The sequence below is a fragment of the Macaca nemestrina genome, chromosome 4 (assembly GCF_043159975.1).
Source record: "Macaca nemestrina isolate mMacNem1 chromosome 4, mMacNem.hap1, whole genome shotgun sequence".
NCBI classification, from domain to species: domain Eukaryota; kingdom Metazoa; phylum Chordata; class Mammalia; order Primates; family Cercopithecidae; genus Macaca; species Macaca nemestrina.
Genome location: NC_092128.1, coordinates 42,247,124 through 42,271,340, shown reverse-complemented (window position 1 = coordinate 42,271,340; position 24,217 = coordinate 42,247,124). Strand labels below are relative to the sequence as shown.

Here is a 24,217-nt window from a genome sequence, read left to right as displayed (position 1 = left end):
AGAACAGCCAGTCTGAGTCTCAAAACTGAAGAACTTGGAGTTCGATATTTGAGGGTGGGAAACATCCAGCATGGGAGAAAGATGTAGGCTGGGAGGCTAGGCCAGTCTTGTCTTTTCACATTTTTCTGCTTGGTTTATATTCATTGGCAGCTAATTAGATTGTACCCATCAGATTTAAGGGTGGGTCTGCCTTCTCAAGCCCACTGACTCAAATGTTAGTCTCTTTTGGCAACACCCTCACAGACACAACCAGGATCAATACTTTGCATCCTTTGATCCAACCAAGTTGACACTCAGCATTAACAATCACACTAGGTGAGATGGGAACGCTGTGCCAGGTGATAAACGGGTTTTTGTGCAGTGCTGCTGAGTATATATCTTGCTCAGAGTTGTGAGAATTACATGAGATTAAAGAAGATAAAATAGGCCAGGCACAGTGGCACATGCCTGTAACCAGCACTTTGGGAGGCTGAGGCGGGTGGATCACCTGAGGTTGGGAGTTTGAGACCAGCCTGACCAACATGGAGAAACCCCATCTCTACTAAAAAAAATACAAAATTAGCTGGGTGTGGTGGCGCATGCCTGTAATCCCAGCTACTTGGGAGACTGAGGCAGGAGAATCACTTGAACCCGGGAGGTGGAAGTTGCAGTGAGCTGAGATTGCACTATTGCACTCCAGCCTGGGCAACAAGAGCGAAACTCCATCTCAATAAATAAATAAATAAATAAATAAATAAAAAATAAAAATAAGATAAAACAGGAGAAAGTGTAAAGTAGAAAGGATCTTACACAAATATGGCCAATCTATTGACTTAAAAGCTGAGTAAAATTTTACATTGTAATTGTTCATAAAACACAGGATGAATATGAAAATAGGATTTGTAATTCTTAAGTATTTCCCTTTTTTGATAATTGGCTTCCTCTTAAGAATTATGATGCTCAATTACACTTATAAGAGATTACGTTTATAAGAGATTCCTTTACATCAAGGTCACCCTGAGGGAGGATTCTGTTGGTGTACTGAAGGGTCCTAGCTCTGATCCTGCCCATTTCAATATTGTGTCAGTATCTGAGATAAAGTAAAGTGGATGGTTGTCTGTTTGTGGATGATCTAAAGCTGTAGATTTAGTTTTCACTGAGTCTTTATATTTTTTCTCCAATGATTTTGAAAGGTAGACTATTTAAAATGTAATTATTTTAAATTGTGGCCAATTTAAAGATTTTCATATACATACTTAGAGCTGTATTTCACTACCTAATTTATGTCATTGTACTTACATATTAAAGTAGAATAACTCCATTTATTCTTCACATATCTGAAAGTGACTTTCTTTTGCCTGCATCTTTGAGTGATAGCTAACACAGTATAAAACTGCAACTAGATGTGAAAATTCGTTAGGTCAAGGACTGTTTATTTTGTTACCTTGTTTTTCACATGGTGCTCAACCTTATGTTTTAGATAGAATTGATACTCTTTCCATATTGTTGATTCGCTGTGAATTTTTAAAAATTAAGAACTTAAGCCTTAGGAAGTTTTAAGGTACTTGTTTAAATGCTGTGAGTTAGAGCTTCTCCTAACAAGAGATTGTATGATTGAGTTATGTGCAAACGTGTTTATGCTTGATTAGTTGACTTCAAGTGCTAAAACACAGGAAATAATTGCCCAATTGAAGATGTCTAACATTATTAGATATGAAGCTATTTCAGACCCATACTAAATCATCCATTTGAATATAGTACAATAAACTTCTTTATTGGGACTTATTTTTCCTCTTTACAAAATACCCTTGAAAAGAGCTAGTGATGTAGTCGAAAGAGTGAGGGAACCTGAGTTCCTTGACTATGTACTATAAGAACATGGGCCTGTCATATTAATTTTCTGGGACTAACAATTTGTACTATAAAGTAAAAGGGTTACAAATCAAAATCCCTTTCTATTTTTTTCAGTTACCACTTGTAAAGTATGGTAGTTATAGTAATCCTATCTGAGTGGGGTGTTTTGCAGAACCTTAGTTGATTCCACTCCTCTGACTTAGGATAATGACTGTTTCTTGTGTGGGGGCCACAGATGCCAGGATTTAGATATGCTATCATTAGAAAGCAAACTAATTTTTCACAGGTTTCTATTTTTTAATTCTTTATTGTTATATTTGCTAGTGGGTGTCAAGAGAATCAGGGATATTGATTAACCTGTGTGAATGAGTAGCTGGAAACACATGTGCTTTGCTTTTTGGAACGCAACTGTTCTTTAGCCAGTCAGGTTATCTACCTAAATAAGAGGGAATTCAATAACACTTTTTCTTTGTGCACAAGAGTGGTTATTTCTTATGGTGTTTGCATGATGGTATTTTTTATTTTTATTTTCCAGTGGAATATAAACATGATTTTTTAAAGCTTTATCCATCTTTGGAAATTAATGATCAATTTGCATAAAAGCACTTGAGCTGGAAGGCTTCGAATATGTTCTATTTAATACCATCTGCTATGTATCTTTTGGTTGTTATGGAGACTTATTTTTCATGAAGGGACATGGTGCTGCTTTACTTGAAGACTGAATTTGCTCTGATTTCATAGTTCATTATGGTAAAACTAAGCACCATAATTCTTAAGAGGAAGCCAATTATCAAAAAAGGGAAATACTTAAGAATTATAAATCCTATTTTCATATCCATCCTTTGTTTTATGAGAAATCGCAATGTAGAAAAATTTTACTCAGCTTTTAAGTCAATAGATTGGCCATATTTCTTCAACAACTACTGTGTGATGGTATCAAAGAAATAGCAGATATACTGCACTCCCATGTTTATTGTAGCACTATTCACAATAGCCAAGATTTGGAAGCAACCTAAGTATCCATCAACAGATAAATGGATAAAGAAAATGTGGTACGTATACACAATGGAGTACGATTTAGCCATAAAAAAAGAATGAGAGCCTGTCATTTGCAACAACATGGATGGAACTGCAGGTCATTATGTTAAGTGAAATAAGCCAGGCACTGAAAGAGAAACTTCGCCTATTCTCATTCATTTGTGGGAGCTTAAAAATTAAAACAGTTGAACTAATGGAGATAGAGAATAGAAGGATGGTTACCAGAGGTTGGGAAGGTAGTGGTGGGGATATGGGAATATGGAGATAGTTAATGCATCCAAAAAAAGAAAAATAGAAAGAGTGAATAGACCTAGTATTTGCCAGCACAATAGGGTGACCATAGTCAGATATAATTTAATTGTACGTTTAGAAATAGCTAAAAGAGTATAATTGGATTGTTTGTAACACAAAGGATAAATGCTTGAGGTGATGGATACCTCATGTACCCTGATGCCTGATATTACACATTCATGCCTGTATCAAAACATCTAATGTACCTTATAAATATATATCTACTAGGTACCCACAAAAATTAAAGATAAAAAGAAATACTAGATGTAATTTCTGCTTTTGAATAGGTTATTATTTAAAAAGAAAATAGTGGTCAAGGCAAGAAGTATGTCTTTGCCTGTTTAATATGCTAGAATGGACACAAATAATGGCAAAGTTTCATTCATTCTTGTGTATGTGTGAGAACATGTTCGTGTATATAATATATATGGAATTTCTGGCATATATATGGATATATTTGAAATTCCTACTAATTTTAGAGATATAGATCTAAACTTGTTCTGGAGTTGAGAATTATGTCATCCCCCAAAGACTATATTTCATAGTACTTCTGGTCAGAAGTACTGTGGATCTTAATATTAAATTCTTGGCCAGGCACGGTGGCTTATGCCTGTAATCCCAGCACTTTGGAAGGCCAAGGTGGCAGAATCACTTGAGTCGAGGAGTTCGAGACCAGCCTTTGTTACATGGTAAGACTTCATCTTTGCAAAAAAAAAAAAAAAATTAGCTACGTGTGGTGATGTGTGCCTGTAGTCCCAGCTACTTGGGAGGCTGAGGTGGGAGGATCACTTGATCTCAGGAAGTTGAGGCTGCAGTGAACCAAGATCGCACCACCCCACTTCAGCCTGGGCAACAGAGCAAGACCCTGTCTCAAAAAATCAATCAAATTCTTATATACTAACTAATTGTTAGTTTTCTTTTAATATATTCCTGACCTTGGACCTCACACCTCCACCATTTTTAGGATTTGTCTGATTAAGTTTTAAAATTTTGTTCTGGATTTTACATTGTTTGATCAGCGTAACCAATTGACACAAGTGCAGTGGGATCTTTCAGTGGGCACCCAGACCTTGGGTGGGGCCAGACACTGGCTGGTCAAAGAATAAGAGTCTGTGGGTAATGGAGATCAAAATAGGCCTGAGAGCTACAGAATCAGTTGCAGAATCAGTTGTAACAGGAAATGTGGAGAAGGCAAACAGAGTATCAGGTACTCATGACTGCAAAACCATAATTATAGAAACATTTCCCTTATACAGACCCTAGTGTTTAACTTCAGTGTTCATTGAAAGGAAACTGGTATGTAAGTGATGCTACATCAACATGACACAATCTTATCATGTCATTACAATAAAACATATGAAGACTAAATGCTTGACAAATGTATTTAAGGTGTAATGTTAAATAGAATAGAACCCACAGTGTGATTTCAAGGATAATAAAATTGTGTGAAAGCTAATAGTCAATAAAGTAATTCTATTAAAATGATAGTTTGCAGGGTTTTTAAAAGAATTAAAATAATGTTTTTCATATATATGAATTTTTTTTCTCAATCTTGTGATTACCACAAGATAAAATAATGTTTAATGTAATATTGCCTTGCCAGGTGTGGTGGCTCACACCTGTAATCCCAGCACTTTGGGAGGCCAAGGCGGATGGATCACCTGAGGTCAGGAGTTTGAGACCAGCCTGGCCAACATGGTGAAACCTGGTCTCTACTAAAAATACAAAAATTAGCTGGGTGTGGTGGTGGGCGCCTGTAATCCCAGCTATTCAGGTTCCTGAGGCAGGACAATCGTTTGAACCTGGGAGGTGGAGGTTGCAGTGAGCCGAGATTGCACCACTGCACTCCAGCCTGGGCGACAGAGACTCTGTCTCAAAAAAAACAAAAAAACAAAAAACCAAAGTATAATATCGCCTTTCCACTAAATAAATGGGAAAACAAATCCAATTCCTGCCCTTTTAAAGACAATTAAAAGGAGTTTTAGGTCCTGCCATTTTCAAGACAATTAAAAAGAGTTTTAGGTCTCTGAGATGTGTGGGTTATAGGGAATCAGATTGTCCATTTGGCTTTTTTTCCTGCAGTCTCAACCACAAAATTCAGCTCTAAGGATTCCTACACTAAATGGGGAAGCAGGAAGAGCAAGTCTTGAAAGATTCAAGTCCATTGACTCACCCTTCTCACCGGCCAGCCTACTTAAACTTATTTGAACCTTACTTTCTACACTTTTGGTTGGGGCCGGGGGGAGGGGTAGTAGGAATAATTTATGATGCTTTTTACAAGTAATTTGACGCAAATTATTTATTACGCAAAATAATTAGATACCCAGAGAACATTTATATAAATCATCTGAATCCCAGGCTCAGTGATAAGAAAAACTTAGATGTAAATGTTTTACTTTTCAGAAGACCAGTCAAAGGCCCTGAATTTTACATCCGTAAAGGCACAAGGGAAGAATATAAATTGAATTAATAATTAAAGGAAGGTCTGAATCCACAGACATAGCAAAGATGGAGGATTATATATAAAAGGGTAATAGAGAGGGACACTGACATTAAAAGGAAATGTGTAGCCATTACTGTGCCAGAAAAAGAAAAGGAACAGTATTTATATCGGTTGTCACTTAGAACATTAATATGTAGGATGAAGCTTAAGAATCTAAACACATTTTCAGATTATATTTCGGTTTGTCGTGATTCAAAAGGATAACTTGTGTGTGACTGATTTGATGGTATATGAGTCAGCAACTCAGGCTGCCATAACAAAACTTCATGGACTGGGTGGCTCAACAGGAGTTTCTTTCTCACAGTTATGAAAGTTGGGAAGTTCAAGATTAAGATGCCAGCTGACTTGGTTCCCTGGTACCAGGTCTTTCTTACTGGCTTGCAGAAGGCCACTTTCTTGCAGTGTCTTCACAGGGTGAGGGGGGAAAGGTGGGAGAGGGAGAGAGGGAGAGAGGGAGAGGGAGAGGGAAGAGAGGAAGGCAGGAGTCGGTTCTTATGAGGGCACTAATCCCATCATGAGGGTCCCTTGGGCTGCTCCCTCATGATGTCATCTAATTCTAATTGCCTCTCAAAGGCCCCATCTCCAAATACCATCACACTGGGGGCTAAGGCTTCAACGTAAGAATTTTGGATGAACACAGTTCAGTCCATAATAGATGATAATTTTGCCAGCAGGTACCCTATCTTATACTTTTTCGGCCCCTAAGCAGGGGGCTCATTCTAATTGTAGCACATGTGCTCTCATGGAGATCAGAGTCAGTATTGTTTGATTAAAGGTGATAACTTACTAATCTTTTACTCACTGTGATATGAAATTCGATCATACTTTTGTAGTAGTCTATGAAATTTATTTCAGTGAGTTGGTTTGTTAGAATGCTAAGCAGCAGTAGCAATACCATTCATGTGTTTTTTTACCTTTTCTTTTTCTAGAACATTATATTTAATACATGTTAAATTTTTCTAAGATACAATAAATGTATGAGGTCTCCTCAAAAGATATAATCATTAATATAATAGTTTATTATGGGTAAGTTAAATTAAATTTAGATTCTTTGTAGGAAAAAAGTGAATGTTTGTGGTCATCTACTCTGTATGTCAAACATTGGATAGAAAAATGATACATAATTCTGTGCCAAAATAATGGGTTAGTTCTGCCATTTTAGTTAGAATTATTAGCGCCTTAATCCCCTACATAGTCAGATACAGTGGAGCACAGGATGCTGGAAACTTGCCTTTAGCTTTTTACATCTTTCAAGTAGAAGAAAAGAACGTTAAGAAATTCCTTGGTTTTGACCTTTGCAGATGCTCTCATTAATCAATAGTGATATTTTAAAGAATTGATTTTTTTTAAGCATATGGATATTGTCCTATAGACAGAAAAATAATCAAAATCAAAGATAAAACTGGAAATAGAATCTTGTTTGCTTTTTTGTTTCTTTGCTTTTGTTTTTGTATTTCACTGTGTTCTTTTTTGAGGTCCTAGACAGAATTAAATTAGAAATCTGGGTAATAAGAGTTTTTAAATAATATGAGTGATGATTTTATGTGAATTATAAAATATAGTCCCAATTCTTTTTTTGCTTTAAGCCCAGGACAGAGATTAAATGTTTTCACAATAAAGCTTTCGTTTCTGTTCATTTTTGTTTCTTTCAATTGATAGGACGTGGAGAAAGATGTTTGCATTTATGTTTGTGTAAAGTACTTCAGGTCCAGGCACAGTGGCTCACACCTATAATTCTAGCACTTTGGAAGGCTGAGATGGGCAGATGACTTGAACCCAGGAGTTCAAGACCAGCCTGGGCAATGTGGCAAAAGCCTATCTCTACAAAAAATACAAAAATTAGCTGAGGGTGTGGCATGCACCTGTAGTCTCAGCTACCTGAGAGGTTGAAGTGGGAGGATCATCTGAGTCTGGGAGGGTGAGGCTTTAGTGAGCCGAGATTGTTCCACTGCACTCCAGCCTGGGCAACATAACAAGACCCAGTCTCAAATAAAATAAAATAAAATTAAAATAAAATAAAATAAAATAAAATTTCCATCTGCTGCTTTCTTAGTTTTATATCTCTTCCTATAGAAGCATAGTTTACTTGTTTCTTTGAAGGAAGCTGAATTTTTAAAAACATACACTAACCTGGAAAATACTTTTGGTACTACATCCTGGGGACGAAATTTAACACCAATAAGTGCCATTTATAGCAATTCCCAACAGGCATTACTTATACTACTGTGTATCAGTGTTCTTGTATAAGATTTGAAGCAGCACACCAACATGGCACAAGTATACATATGTAACAAACCTGCACGTTATGCACATGTACCCTACAACTTAAAGTATAATAATAATAAATAAATTTAAAAAAAAAAGATTTGAAGCAAAATAATTTTCAGAACATTAAATTTCTATTTAGGGAAATAATTAGATTTCTTCATATTTCTTCAGTAATTAAACAATAGCTATGACAACATAATATAGCATTTATTTAAAGGCATTTTCTATTTTATTACCTTTGGTTTTTTTAATATGGTATTTTATTCAACAAGAAAAAACGACTACCTTTTTCTATTGAAGATAAACATTAAAATTTATGGGACAATATACATGGGAAAAGTTTTTTTTCTCTTACATTATCCTACTTAACATATTGTAAATAAACATATATTCTTTTGCTTTTCTTTTAGTTAATGCTTTCTTAACTAAAAAATTTAATAAATGTAATTATTATGAAAAAAATTTAATAAATATGATGTAAGTATTATGAAAAGTCAGAAAAACATTAATGAAATATCAAGGTAATTAAAAAACTACTTCCCTATAGGTTTCTGTCAGGGGCTTCCAGCAAAGTCTCAAAAGATTTTGCTTTTTTCACACTGTTTAATTAACTTGAGAAAAGTCCCAAGTGTACCCTTATTACAAACATCCTTCAGAAAAGTGGTGACTATAATGTGTACAGCGGTATCTTCACCAGCAGCAGGACCAAAGTGTTGGGGTTTGCAGGTGAAATTTGACTGTAATTTATTTACTTCGGTCAAATTTTAATGCTATAATACAGATAATTTTGTCATGAACTTTACAAAAATATCTCCTAAAATCAGTTCTCTTATTTGTTGCTTCATAAAGCTGTTTTATAGCAAATGTACACTGTTCTTCAGGTCTGCACATTCCCTGGTCTGGACTTCTTTAAGGAAAAGCTTTCTCTTAAAATACTGTTTGCTTCCCAGAGATAAGTCTATGGGAGAGGATTCACCTGCAAAAATCTGAAGAGTTTCCCAGCAAGTGCGTGCCATGGAACAGGAGTTGATGGATCCTCACTGTGTTCTCTACAGGCCATGGTCTATTGAAAAAGCTTAATTTATCCTCATTAAAACAAAACACACCTTGACCTTAAAGGGGGAAAAATGACTAATCTCATTGTGTATCTTGTTTTCCTTTGGGTGTATCTCTTAAACTGACTAACACTTATAAGCACACTGCCTGCAGCTCTTCAGTCACTTTCACATATATTAAGACAGTTAAGTCTTACTGTAATCTTTGAGGAAAAGCTATTATTCTAATTATACTGATAAAGAACTGAGTCTCAGTGAGGAAGCATTTGCCAAGATTCTATAGCAAGTTGGGAATAAAACTAGAAATTTGAGGGCTTTTTGGTTCAAGGCTTTTTTTTTTTTTTTTTTTTTTTTTTTTTTTTTTTTTTGAGACGGAGTCTCGCTGTGTCGCCCAGGCTGGAGTGCAGTTGCGCGAGCTCGGCTCACTGCAAGCTCCGCCTCCCGGGTTCACGCCATTCTCCCGCCTCTGCCTCCAGGGTAGCTGGGACTACAGGCGCCCGCCACCACGCCCAGCTAATTTTTTTGTACTTTGAGTAGAGACGGGGTTTCACCGTGTTAGCCAGGATGGCCTCGATTTCTTGACCTCGTGATCCGCCTGCCTCCGCCTTCCAAAGTGCTGGGATTACAGATGTGAGCCATCGCGCCTGGCCTGAAGCCTTTTATGGTACACTTTATACCAATTCAGTCTTCCTTTTGTATTCTATCCAGTGCAGGCTGCATATATAGAGCAGAATAGGAAGGATTCTGCAAGTACTTGTTTTTTTATTTCTGTGTATCTGTCAAGGTTGTTAGAATCTCTACCATAGCATAATCCAAGCCATCATTTTATTTCCTTTAGAGCACAGCAGTGGCCTTCTGACTGTACTATGCTCTTCACCTCTCAGCAGCCAGTCATCTTTTTGAAATGTAATTTAGATCATGCCATCCTTCTGTTCAAAAACCGTCAGTGACTTTCCATTGTACTTAGAATAAAATCCAAAGTACTTATTTTGGTCTTCAAGACCCAGCACGTTCTGGCTCCTGCTTCTCTCTCCCTCACTTGTTCAGTATCGTCTGACCATGGTTCCTGAAATACCTTAAACTCTTCCTTGCCTCAGGAACTTTGCACTTAAACTTTCCTTTGTCTGCAGGTCTTCAAGTTCCTTAAATTCTTTGACTCCCTCCAACTGATCCTTCAGATTTCAGCCCAAATGTCATTTCCTGAAGAAATACCTTCTCCTACTTCCTAAACTAAGTCCTCCTAATTTATTCATGTTTTTTCTCTCTCCTGACATTTTTAATTTGCCTTTATACTCATTTAGTAGTAACATTTAGCAACTCCTTCCAGTGTGCCAGTCACTTGCTTTTAAACCTTATTTGTAGATGAGGAAGTAAAATACTTCCTGAGACTCCCGCAAGTATTGAGCCAGGATTTAAACCCAGGTTTCCTCCACAAAACCATAAACTCTGGGACATAGACCGTGTCTATGTATTGTTATAGCTCCAGTGCCTGGTACTTAGTTGGCTCTCAACAAGTAGATATTGAGCAAATGAACCTGTAGTAATGAATTTTTTTAAAAAAAATAGCATTATTGAAATGTAATTCACATACAGTAATATCTGCCCTTTAAAAATGTGAGATTCAGCCAGGCATGGTGGCTCACGCCTGTAATCCCAGCATCTTGGGAGGCTGAGGTGGGTGGATCACGAGGTCAGGAGTTACCGAGACCAGCCTGGCCAATATGGTGAAATCCCATCTCTACTAAAAAAAAAAATACAAATATTAGCTTGGCGTGGTGGCGCACACCCGTAGCCCCAGCTACTCAGGAGGCTGAGGCAGGAGAATTGCTTGAACTGGGAAGGCAGAGGTTGCAGTGAACCGGGATCATGCCACTGCACTCCAGCCTGTGCAACAGAGTGAGACTGACTCCATCTCAAAAAAAAAAAAAAAAAAAAGTGAGATTCAGTGGTTTTTAGTATGTTCACAGAGTTGTGCAACCATCATCACTATCTAATTTTAGAGTATTTTCATCACCCCAGAAAGAAACTCTATACCCATTAGCAGTTACTTTCCACTTCCTCCCACCATTCTCTGGAAACCACAATCTACTTTCTGTCTCTGTGGATTTGCTTATTCTAGAAATTTTATATAAATGGAAGTATACAACATTTGGCATTTTGTGAATGGCTTCTTTCATTTAGCCTAATGTTTTCAAGGTTCATTCATTTTGTAAATGTATCAGTGCTCCATTGCTATTACTATTATTTTATTATATGGATATACCATATTTTATTTATCCATTCTTGGTGAACATTTGGGTTGTTTCTACTTTTGGGGTTTATGAACAATACTTCTCTGAACACTTTTGTACAAGTTGTTGCATGGACATGTATTTTCAATCCTCATGAGTGTATACCTAGTAGCAGAATTGCTAGATCATGTGATCACTCTATTATGTACATTTTGAAGAACTGCCGAACTATTTTCCAAAGTGGCACAATGACTGAGAAAACCAGAACTTGACAACATTTAAAGCTGTACAAGCAGATTTTATTCAGGACTATTGCAGGAGGGTAAAAGAGACCCCAGTACAGAACTGAGCTCGGTTCTGAGTACAAGGAAAAGTAGGGGTTTTATAGCTGGGAAGCAGGGTGGGTAGGTATGTGTCAGTGGATTGAAAATTACTGAGAAGATAAAATGACCTAAAAGATTCTGGCTGAATGTGGGCCAGAGTGATTAGCTGTCTCCTGGGGGATAGTTGGGGTTGGGGAATTTGGTCAGATTTTGAGGGTGACCAGAAGGGTGGGAGATTGTGGCTTAAGATTTTTGCAAAGATGGACACAAAGTTTAAAAGTTGAGACCTACTTGGGAAGAGGATTTTGAGGAGCCTGACTAAAGTTTGGTCAAAGACACATACATTCTTTGTCATACCCAAAACAGACAATTCAGCTACAACGCTTTGTCTCAACTTTATTAGCAAGGATGCTTCCCTTAAATTCTCTTAAATTCTGCACAGTGACATTTCATTGTGCATCCAGTGGATATTTGTTGACATGGTGTTAGCTGAGCTGGGATATAGCCTATGGAGAAATTTCATGAAGCTGGCAAAGCTCCTGTTATTTTCTATCTCATGCTTACGTATTAGCGTTTTGTTGGGTTTTCTTTTTCTTTTTTTTTTTTTTAGATCTACACAGAAAGATTTGGCAGGTCTGATAATTTAGGCCTCTGGAAACCTCAGTTATGCTATAAAGAGTAAAGAGCAACATCATATGTTATTGTAGGGTTCACAGTTTAGGATACTTGGTCTTATTTTGGTAAATTACTATTTCTATTTTAAATGCATATTTCAAAAATAATGAATTATATATTTTTCTTCTTTTTTTTTCTTTTTCACTGTTCTTTTATAAGAAGCATTTCATTTTTATGTCTTAGGGTAGGTAGTGGCTCCAATCTAGCACTAAGTTGTTTTTATTACTATTATATTATTCCACTTACCGAAGTACAGAGTAATTTGTTTACAAATGAACTAGCAATGGCTAAGAATGGTTTAAACTTTCTCACAAATTGTTTCATCCTACGTTTTTCTACTTTACCACCACCTATCTGCAGTAATGTTACACATCTTCAATTAATGCAAATTCAAAGTTATTTTTATAATGGAGCAGCACTCCTGAAAATAATTGGCTGTCTTGGGGAGTTGGAAATCCAGAGTTGTTCCTTACTCTATTAGAAAAATGAAAGCCTCCTTTTAGTGACTAAAACGGAGCTTCCTAACCTTCACCAAGGTTAACTGCATCCTTTTCTGTGCAGTGAGCAGCTAACGTGGTGTGCCAGCTCTGATTGTATAGGCTTTTATCACAGGAAGTAGATTCAAATGATTGTAATTGCTTGGGTTACGTTAATATTCACGGCACATGCCTCTTACCTTACATGGCACTCATTCTCTGTGTATTTAATTAATATGCCATTTTGCCTTTCATTTTGGCGCGGGGAGCCATGATTTTAGAGGGTGTGAAACAGCGAGCAGCTGGGGAAAGAATGAATACCCAGAACCCAGTGCCAGGATTAACATACTGATGCAGATATTCTGAGAAGGGATCTTTTGAGGCAGGTTAAAAGGAAATGCCAAGTGGAAGCAAAGCCGACCTTGCACTAGCACGTGATACTAGTCAAGGAGGCGCTTGGCTTCACTCTGCTGCATTTTGCTCTTGGATTGCCAGCTGCTTCAAGCCAGCTGCTTCAGCACAACTCAAATGAAGGAAAGAATATTCACTATATATTTTGTATTTGAAAATCTGCTGATAATTTCAAAAGCTTAGAATGTTGACAGTAGCCTGTAGACGAAAATTTAAAACTTGATGATCAAAAAGGAAAATATATCCTTCCTCCCTTTGCAGAATTATTTTTAAAAGATTGTGGCTTGCCTGTTTGGACAATTTTCAGAAGACAAGGGGAAAACATTTTTCATTTTTTATTATAATATGATTAGATATAATGGAATTTAGTAAGTACATTGCAACAATGAATTTAATTGGGCATACAGTATAACTATTTTAAGTTTTCTGGATGTAGATTTTGCAGAAAGAGGAAGTAAATACTGGAATTTAAATGCCATTTTCCAATGGACATTCCAAATAGGAGCTTGAGATGTAATTCATTTTTTCCCCTCTGCTGTCAGTTGTCCCCTTACATCATAAACTTGATGTCTAGCAAGAGACAATATCACTCCTTTTTGTGTTCCTTTGGTTGATTGTTAACTGGAAGATCCCCCTAACTTGTTACTTCCTGTGGAGACTTCGGGTGCTCATCAAGAAACAAGTACTTAAGAGCTTTAGTAATTGATATGAACCCACCAGGTGCCTGTAGAAGCAGTTTGGTTTATGGGTTACCAGAGTGCCCCTGTTGAGCTTTGCCCCAGGTCCTGCTGTGTATTTTAGGCTCTTCACTTCAGTTTGGTGCTTCTCAAAAGCCCTAGAGACAGAGGTGGGAATGGATGCCCTTGGCAGCTGGACCACAGGCAGAAGCAGCTCACTGCTGAAACACTATACCCTTGAAGTCCTTTTAAATTAGGTTAATTTTGCACTTTACCCTGCAATATATTCATGATTACTTTAATATAATACAGTTAATTTTCTAATCACCAAATGAAATTGATGCTCTAGGAAGGCATGGCATGTTTAAATTGGGGCTTCTTGATGTTTTATGTACCTGCACTGGAGAATTGTGGACTTAGCGTGACTGTAGGGGAAATTCTTTTAATCCTTTCTTTGAAATGGACCTGATAGATACAAATAACTTTCAGGACATTTAGTGATAGAATTTGGTTAATTAGCAGCTTGTTTCAGCTTTCTACTCTGAGTGTTGTGAAAAGAGGCCAGACTTAAAGTCCAGTGAGTTCAAGACCTGGTTCATTATTAATTTGTGATGTTGTACAAATTATTAACATCTTCAGGCCTGTTTCTCATCTGTAAAATGAGGTGATGAACCATAAAATATAAAGCACCGTTTTCCAAATTACGTTTTGTGAATGATTACTTGCAAAAGGTATTCTAAGGGTGGTTGTCAGGCAATAGGAGGAGAGGGAAATGGAGAGTTGTGATTTAAAGGGTATAAAGTTTCAGTTTTGCAAGATGAGAAAGTTCTGGAGATTGGTTGCACAACAATGTGAGCATATTTAGCAGTGGTAAATTGTACACTTAAAAATGATTAAGATGGTAAATTTTATGTTATGTGCATTTTACGTGCATTTCACCACCATTTAAAAAACTATATTCTAAAAGCTCCATCTTTAAATAAATATTAATTTGTATTACACCCTCCTGCTGGAGAATGTCACTGCATTCAGCATATCCAAATGTCTTAGACATCCTGCACTTAAAAAAAAAAAAACAACTTTTAAACTTTAACCCAGTATTTCTCAAATTCCTTCTCCCAATTAATTTAACATATCTTAATGTTCTATGGAACTTACACTTGAAGGAGTCCCATTTGGGAAAAAGTTATCTGGGGTCTTTCCAGTTCAAACATGTTTTTATTCTTCAAAGACACTGTATGGGCTATGCCAAAGTAAGATATTTGATAAAGATTAATTCAGGCCTTCCCAACCTTTTCCATTATCATGGCATGTATAGAAAGTAATATTTGCATGGCACACTGGGGTTAACTGACGAGGTGGCTTAGGGCTGAGGAGCACGGTAACTCAGTTACACCCTTGGATAAAGATCTGTAACCAGGTGTTTAAAAAGTTATCGCTGAGGAAGCTGCGTGACATAGCTTGTTCTCCAGATGTCATTAGTTAGCATGTTTGGTCTGTCAGAGAAGTAGAGGCAGATCATACAAAACTCTATGCCCTTTGGTTTGCCTTGGCAGCAATTTATTTTCCACTTTAGAGGAACTAGAAAGTCTTCTGATTACATATGGCTGTGGATATTACTGGTCATTAGACCTAACTGGCAATCCCTTGTGGTATGAGAGTGAGGGATAAGAGGTTTCCAGAAGGATAATACTCTTCCACAGTCTATTTAATATACTCAAGTGATGAATTCAGCAGCCTCCTATTTTTAAAGCGATAGCATATATCCTAATGTCATAAGCAGAATAATTCGCATTTAATGGGGGAAATTTTTTTCAACTTCACATTTCTTAGAGGAACAAGTATTTAGTGTACTAATAGGTATTGGATGTGGGGAGAAAAGGATGTTTATATTAATTTTTAAAAGAAATATAGCATAAATCAGTGAGTGAGATCAACATTTTTTATGCTTCAGGCCTTTTTCTGAAGTCATCTTCAGCCCTTTCTCTCCACTCTATTCCTCAGTTAGTATCATTCTATAGTGTCACATCTTCTGAATGGCTTACTTAAAGATTCTAGACTGATTGAAAAAAAAACAAAGAAACAAGAAATTGATTAGATTTGACAATGGCCTACATCATTGTTCAGTTAGTATTTTTATTCAGCTCACCTAGAAACTAAGCAGTCACGATCCACTTAGTAACAGATGTTTTGATTTCAGACATGCCAGGTCTTCCCCAGATTATCTTTTGTACTTACTGTCATTTTCCCCTTAAAACAACTTTTTTTGGTCTTAGTCTTTACTGTCTTCTCTGAGAATCCTATTAGAGTTTAAGATTTAAAACCAGATGTAGAACTACATCCTTGCTTAGTGTCAGGGAGCCACTGTGAAATCCCATTGACAACCTACTCTGGGCTTTAGAGCCAGAAGTTTAATTACCACCTATTGAGCAAGTTTGATTTGTCACTTCTTGGGTTCTGGCCAGGCAGAGCTAATTCCTCCTAGTAGAGCAAGGCTGGTGGGCAGAAGCCAGAATTGAGAAAGTGATGCAGTCACTTCAGCTTGTCCAGCTTCAGGTGTGGATGAAGGGAGTTAAGTGTGCCAGATTAAGTCCAAAGTAGCACACAAGCATGAGGGGCAATAGGGGCACCTGGTAAACCACAGCAAGAGGGAGTCTGCAACAAAGAAAGGGGGAGCGTGGTGACCAGCAAGGAGCAAGGGCTTGCAATTTTCAGAAGTCCAGGCAAGCTGTGCTGGCACCAGACAGGAAACATTGAGGCTGGGCTTCAGTCAGAGGCTGGCTTCAGCCTTTGAAGAAGACTGACAGGGGATATTAAGCAGTTACTGGAATGAGACCTGTAAAAAAGGCAGAAGAAAATCAGTAATAACAACTGAATAATAACAACTGAAGAAATCAGTAGACTATTTAACCACATCCGTAGGCCTCTACACAATCTAATACTGTGGAGTATTAAATGAATGAGATAGATTTAGAAATAAAAAACCATCCATGGTATATTAAGGAAAATTCAAATCATAGTATATTACATAATATGTTAGTGAAAGGAACTTTGGGACATGGTAATGTAGAACTCTGTTCAGATGAATGATACAAACACCTTAGGCATACTTTATAGGGACAGATATACTTTGTTTGCCTTTTGTTTTCATCCATATATCCTGAGGAAGGTCCACAATTATTGAATAATAACTGCCTAAAGTGGCAAAATGTCTCTGGTACTCCTGAAAAGAGGCAGCTTATTGTGGAGGGGGCATTGTGAGTGGTTAGGGGCACAAACTTTGGATCCCAACTATCCGGGTTTAAATCTTGCTTCTACTACGGACTACTCGTATGATTCTGAGTAAGTCATTAACTTCTCTATACCTGTTACCCCATCTGTAAAAGGGGGACAGTAGTAGTACATACCTCAGAGGGTAGTTATGAGAATTGAGTAATAATAATATTTTAAAAATCTGTGGAAAAGTATCTGGCCTATAATTAGCCCTATAAATATTTGCTAAGCAAATACACAAATAAAATACGTACTTTCCCAGCTTCCAGGAATCAGGAACTAACCTTAGACTTTGCATCTGGTGTGGATATTGTTCTCATGGAACACTGAACATTTCTTAAAGTATTGTTTTAAGCACTGTGGAAAAAATAATAGTTAAAATTGTTAGCAGATCATGGAATTGGATTTTTTACCTCAATCCTTTTGAAATTAAGAAAAAAATTACACTAGTTACTTTAAACTGGCTATTCTGTATGTTTGTACTCTAGCGATATAGAAAGTAGATATTGTTGTATGATTTCCTAGATACAATTAATCTAGGCCAGGCATGGTGGCTCAGACCTGTATTCCCAGCACTTTGGGAGGCCAAGGCGGGTGGATCACTTGAGGCCAGGAGTTCGAGATCAGCCTGGCCAACATGGTGAAACCCTGTCTCTACTAAAAATACAAAAATTATCCAGATGTGATGGCTACTTGGTTGGGAGGTTGAGGCAGGAGAATCGCTTGAACCCAGGAGGCGGAGGTTGTGGTGAACTGAGATTGTGCCACTGCACTCCAGCCTGGGCAATAGAATGAGACCCTGTCTCAAAAACAAGCTACTATCTTGTTTAGATAGCAGATCTTTCCCCCCTCATAGAGAGCGCTTTGGCAGTTAGGAAAAGTAAATCACACCGAAACTGTTTATGGCGACCCCCCCTCACCTCACACACTATGAGCTAGTTAGACAGAAGATAATGCAATTTACAAATATCTGTGGGTGGCCAGGCCTGATTAGTACATGTAAAAGAAAAGTCATTAGATACACTGTGACTTCAAATAATGAGGCAGGGTAATAGGATTTGTTTTAATAAGATTTTGAGAGATTAAACCTCCTAAATCTTTGTAATTCTGTCAGGTAAAGTTAAGGAAACCAGCACTCCACAACATAAACAATGGTGTTCTATTTAGAACCTCTGCAAAATTAGATGTGATTGACTTCTTCTAAGACATTGAGCTGTAGTTAGTTGACATGTTTGTTTGCTAGTAAGTAGTGGTGCTATGGTGAATAATGCCCTTTTTGTATTTGTACTCTTTTTGGTACAGATACACAGTCTCATAGAATAATTTCAAATTAATTAGTATTGCAGCTGAACTGTGTGATGCTATCACAATTTGGGTTAGTGGATGAATTTAGTAATTTTGGGTGCCATTCATCCTTTCTAGCTTAAATCCAATAACTGAATATTTAAAAACTTTCTTTTGTTGATAAAGGTGATACCAGTGGTATGCTAATATGGTGAGGATAATTTCTATCCCTTCCTAAGGATTTTTGTGAGGAATAAAGATGAAAATAATTACTCTAAAACATACTGCAAAAAATCTATTAAAATATATCCTATTCATGAAAATTTATATTAAGTTCATAAGCACTCATAGTTCAAAGGTTTATTTTTTTCTTATTTTGAATATATATTATAACCACTGAACTCAACATAGTGACAGTTTTTACTTTGTTTCATGGTAGAAGTTGTATCTAAAGAAATAAAGGAGTGGAGGTAGATAGAGAAGGATTAGAATGGGAGGTAGAGCTAGATAATGTAGGGGCTACACGTTTCTTTGCTCCCAAATTAAGATATTTGGACTAATTGTAAGATTAAGAAGTTCAGCCTCTCAGCACAGCCCATTGTTTCCCTGCCATCTACTCCTCTGGATGTCGAGGAGTAAGGGAAGGAAAGATGTGTTTCTTTGCTCTCCTCCACATTGTACTTCTTCCTGCTTCCAGGCCTGTTCGTGTGAGGCCTGAACCAGTGTGAAAAAAGACAGCTGGAGAACATACATCCTCTCATCTCCCTGCCTTTAGAGTTTTCTAGAACAGTTGCTTCATAAATTGCAGGGGATTCCCATAACTCAGTAATTTATCCTGATCTTCCTTAAAAATGAGAGAATTTCAAGATATCTTGTTTTGAAACCAATTGCCCCATAGGCTGTTCTTTTTGATAAACATAGAAATTGACCCTTCTGGCATTAAAAATGTTGAAACATATTTGATTTCTCTGAGTTCCTTCCTCAGGAAACGACTTTTAGGCCTCTCACAAAAAGTATCAAAGAACTGAAACCACATCACTGCACCATATGCCAAGAGATCCCCTCATTCACCATGTTTGCTTCTTTGCCCCTCTCAACTTCCTGGTTTTTTACACATCGTTACGTTGCTTACCTGCTATATAAACCCCTGATTTTAGTCAGTCAGGGAGATGGATTTGAGAGTGAGCTCCCAACTCCTCAGCTACAGCACCTGATTAAAGCCTTCTTCCTTGGCAATACTTGCCACCTTAGTGATTGACTTTCTGTGTGGCACGCAGCAGGACCTAGACCAAACCTCTGGTGTTTCCGTAACAATTTAAAAAATAGATTATGGATTATAAAACAAAGGTACAGAAAGTATCTTGATAAATCTTTGGTGAAACTGAAAGTAGATTTTTCATTTCCAGATTATCAATTTGGGATTTAGCTAATCAGGATACCTTAAATTTACAAATTAGTCAATCCATATGTGTATGTATACACATACACCCAAAACTTCTTAGTATTTCTCACTACTGAGGCAGGATATTTCCTTGATGCCTTCGTGGGACTTGCAACAGGGGTGCCTTGTTTGCTCAGCCCGCTGCTTTCAACTCCTCATGGGAGGGAGTGTGCGAGCAAATGAGGCAGGAACTGAGGTGCACGAGCGCTGGAGTCTGCTAGCCACTTGGGCACCAGCAGGATCAAACTCCACTCAGACCCACTGCGTTCCACCCCTTGTGGGAGGTGATTGGATACAGGAGCTGGAGCGAGCACTTTTGGGCACTGGCAGGAGCGAACTCTGTGCAGGCCCTGCGGCAGCATCCAGGCAGGGTCCCTGCGGCAGCATCCAGGCAGGGTCCCTGCGGCAGCATCCAGGCAGGGTCCCTGCGGCAGCATCCAGGCAGGGTCCCTGCGGCAGCATCCAGGCAGCGTCCCTGCGGCAGCATCCAGGCAGCGTCCCTGCGGCAGCATCCAGGCAGCGTCCCTGCGACTTCTGAAGCCCCAGGAGGCATGTTACAGAGCCCTTTTAGCTCTGCTGTCCATGGATGGCTTGAGTGTTAACAGCTCAGGGGGCCCTCCACCCTTTCACGTGAGGTGGCTGTTCTCTGCCAGTGAGGGCAAAGGGCCAGTCTATCAGCCTTTTGTATCTGCACTCATGGCTCCCGAGCTCTTGCCCGGCGTCCAGGAGAAACAAGGTTACACGAACAAACTGGATGGTAAATGTGGGAAATGTTTCTTGACGATGAAAGTGGCTGTCAGTGGAAAGGAGAGCTGAAAAGGGGACACGGGAGTAGGTAATCTCCTGGAGTCTGGCTCTCTCCAGTCGGATTCTTTTCCAAAGTTACGTTCTCAAGCTGTGTCTCTGAAGTCAAGCCACTTCTCTCCAATGTCCAGCTGTAGTCTCTGCTGTCCAGCTGCTTCTCCTCTCTCTGCTGGCTGAGCCTGGGGTTTTTATAGGCACAGGATGCAGGGTGGGGCAGACCATGGGCAGTTTAGGAAAAGGGAATATTTGAGTGGGAAAACAGGGATATAAGTTCTAACTTTGGGCCATGGTTTCAGGTTTTTCAGCTTGAGAGTGGGGCTTTGCCATGGACCTGCCCTTTTCTGCCTAGAATTTATCTGCCTCCTGTCTCCATCATCAGGAATTCCTAGTGATTTATACATATTGTCTTATTATTTTCTATAATATCACTTAGAGGAAGGTAGAAGTATAACATGTAAGTCTATGACAGGGTATGGCTAGCACACAAATTTATTGAAGATCCTAAAGGACTGTCCTCAAACCAGAGAAAGAGTGACATTTAGGAATCCAGTAACTGCTTTTATGCTACTGCAGACATTGTGTTAAATAGGTGTTATAACACAAGCCATAATAGCTCCAGATGAGAATGTCATTAAATTTAACCATTTAGAATGGATAATATGTTGTAGTAGTAATAATAGATATTATAGGCAGCATGTGGGTTTGCCTCATTTTAAGCAAACCTGAAAAAAAATGTGTATATTACCAAATTTTTGGATTTTTGCCAATGTAATCAGTGTGGGTTTGAATTCTGTTGTGAAAGAGGTATTGATTTCTTTCTTTTTCTTTTTTCTTTTTCTTTTTTTTTTTTTTTGAGACAGGGTCTTGCTCTGTCACCCAGGCTGGAATGTGATATTGATTTCTAAGAACTCTATTTATTAGTGACATTAGCCCGTTGTGATATGAGTTGCAAAAGTTTTTGGATTCCTCGCTTAAATGCTATGCTAGAGCAGTCATTAGAGATTTGTCATTTGTCTTAGAGGTGAAAAGAGCCTTGTAGTCCAAATCTCTCAATCTATAGATAAGAAAAATTGACCCAGAGACATTAAGCTGTTAGCCCAAGAGAGAGCAAATCTGATCCCTAAATCTTTTCTAGGAAACAAGGTTCCATGTGGCTACAAGAGAGTGAAGGACAGAGGGAAGAACTCATAGTTGCAGCCATGTTCATGTAGTAGTTTTATACAACTGGCATCGAATCCAAAGCATAGCTTGTAACTCCTTGATGTTGAGAAGGTGCAGCTGGGCATTTTGAACAGTTTTAACAGTAGAATAGAAAAGTAAAGATTTCAAAAACTAGAATTATGTTTCTACAACCTTAGTTTTAGGAGCATTGCTGATTAGTTGCTAATTAATCCATCTCTCTGGTGAAACAGATTAGTAGCATTATTGGGTTATAATATAACCCAATAAGCATTGTGAATCCAAGTTAACATGTTACTTTCATTCTTTCTAATGTAATTATTATGCTATTATCAATTTGTTACCATGCAGTAATCATGCAGTTTTAAGTAACTGCTTAAAACCCAGAGTGAGGCATAGAAATTTATGTTCAGTTGGACAGAGCTGAATGTCAGCTACATGGTAGCAAGATAGATGCTTTGCATCAGGGTCATTTCTACTGTTATAAAGCTTGAAAAAGAATAGAACAAAAAGAGTCATGGTTGTATGGATGTCTTTATGGGTGATAAAGTTTGAATTAGCATATGTAGGACATTCCAGTACAATTAATAACCACTCTGTTAGTTAATTGGTTGGGGTGAATTCTCTTTTAGTGTTTCATTTACCTTATAATTAGCTGTAACTCAGCAATTAAGTCATGACACCAGCCCACTGTGACACTGAAGGATGGAGGATAGTGCTTGGGTGGGGGAGCATAGTGCTTAGATGCATTCTGCTCATATTAAATCAGACTTGTTGGCTTCCTAAGTGCCTCTCATTCTCTTTTAGGTTCTTGAATAAGTCTACGTGTTATTCATATATAGTCATAAATGCACTGAAACAAATGCCGTCCGCCCCATGAATCTGCAGGTTCCACATCTGCGGATTCAGTCAATGGCATATTGAAAATAATATTCTGAAAAAAATTCATGGTTGCCTCTGTACTAAACATGTACAGCATTTGTTTTTTACTCATTATTCCCTAAACAATACAGTAAAACAACAATTTATGTAGCATTTATATTGTCTTAGGTATTATAAGTAATCTAGATATGGTTTAAAGTATACAGGAGGATGTGCATAAGTTATATGCAAACACTATGACATTTTATGTAACGGACTTGAGCATCCTCTGCTTTTGGGGTCCACAGGGTGAGGGGATTCCTAGAACCAGTCCTCCATGGGCACGGAGGGACAACTATAATTTCATACAGGATTTTGTGATTGTAGTAAACAGTACAAATTGTTTCATGTTCATGTACCATCTTTCTAAAACTAGAATTCAGATTACATATATACATATAAATACTTTTTCTCATTGGTTCTTTTAGAAAAACTTTTTAAGATAGGAGGATTTTGTTCTTGATGTTGTTGTTGCTATTATTCTGTCAACTTATTCTTAAATATCTTGTTTTAACTAAAATAAAACAATTAAAAAAAAGATTCACCTAAATTCCTGCTTTAGAAAACAGCCTGTATTGGTTGTTTTTAAAGCTATATATGCTTTTATTTGTTACCAAAATAAAACAAGTGCATTTAAAAATATTTAAGACTAGAGAGAATGGAAAAAGTGTGTAAAATAAAAGTTCCATGTAATTCTATCCTCCAAAGATAACTACTTAATGGATTCTAGTTTTATGTCATGCTTTAGAAACCTTTTGTCCTGCTGATTAAAATACACCACTAGCACATATAGTAGAACATTTCAAGTCTGAAGTGAAGAAAAAAAAATCACTCATAATTCTACCATTCAGAGGTGAGCACTACTGGAATGTTTGTCCTTCTATTTTTCAGTGATATATGTGTTACAGAAACTGTACTTATGTTTATGTACCTATACAGATAGCTAACGTATCATCTATACACTTTAAACAAAAGATGTCAAACTACACGCACTTATATTATTTGCTTTTTAAACTAAAATGGAGTGATCGTTTTCCCGTCATTTGTAACTTGATTTTTAATGGCTGCATACAATTATATCATATAGAGATTTAATATTTAACCATTTTTCTTGTTGTATATTTAGTTTGTTGTATTTTTTTGCTTTTGCAAATAATATATTTATAGATATATTTTTGCTGAATATCCTTGAAGGTAAATACTTGTACATACCTATTATTATCTCCTTAGGTTAAATTCCCACGTGTAGTGATTTTTAAAGAACGACAAAAATATGCTCAATTCACATGTACGAACTTATGGGATTGATGAGTGTTTGAGCAAGATCCCATCAGATTTTTAGAATGACTTTAGCAAGTAAGTTTGAAGATTCCAAATTTCAGGCTTTTAATGTAAATAGATAATCTTCTAGCCTTAAACATTCTGCATTTAGGTACTTAAATATTTTGGCAGAGTATGTATTAATAATCACCAGATTTGTGCAGAGGAAGCCTATTGTGCATATTTTAATACCACCTTTATTTATGTCACTGAG

At 37.4% G+C, this 24,217-nt stretch overlaps 1 protein-coding gene across 13 annotated transcripts in view; it reads left to right on the top strand.

Moving 5' to 3' along the window:
* The window catches only part of LOC105475562 (suppression of tumorigenicity 7), a 272,359-nt gene that overhangs the window by 96,253 nt on the left and 151,889 nt on the right, over window positions 1–24,217 (top strand). For 2 of the 13 annotated variants that reach the window (XM_011730941.3, XM_011730932.3), the window contains exon 1: window positions 20,247–20,536. The exons of 9 other annotated variants lie outside the window; for them this stretch is intronic. In XM_011730941.3, the coding sequence (XP_011729243.2) occupies window positions 20,362–20,536 (175 nt within the window). In that variant the 5' untranslated portion in view covers window positions 20,247–20,361. Of the gene's footprint in view, window positions 1–20,084; window positions 20,537–24,217 lie in introns of those variants that run through there. 2 more of the 13 variants (XM_011730917.3, XM_011730927.3) reach the window with 2 other exon arrangements.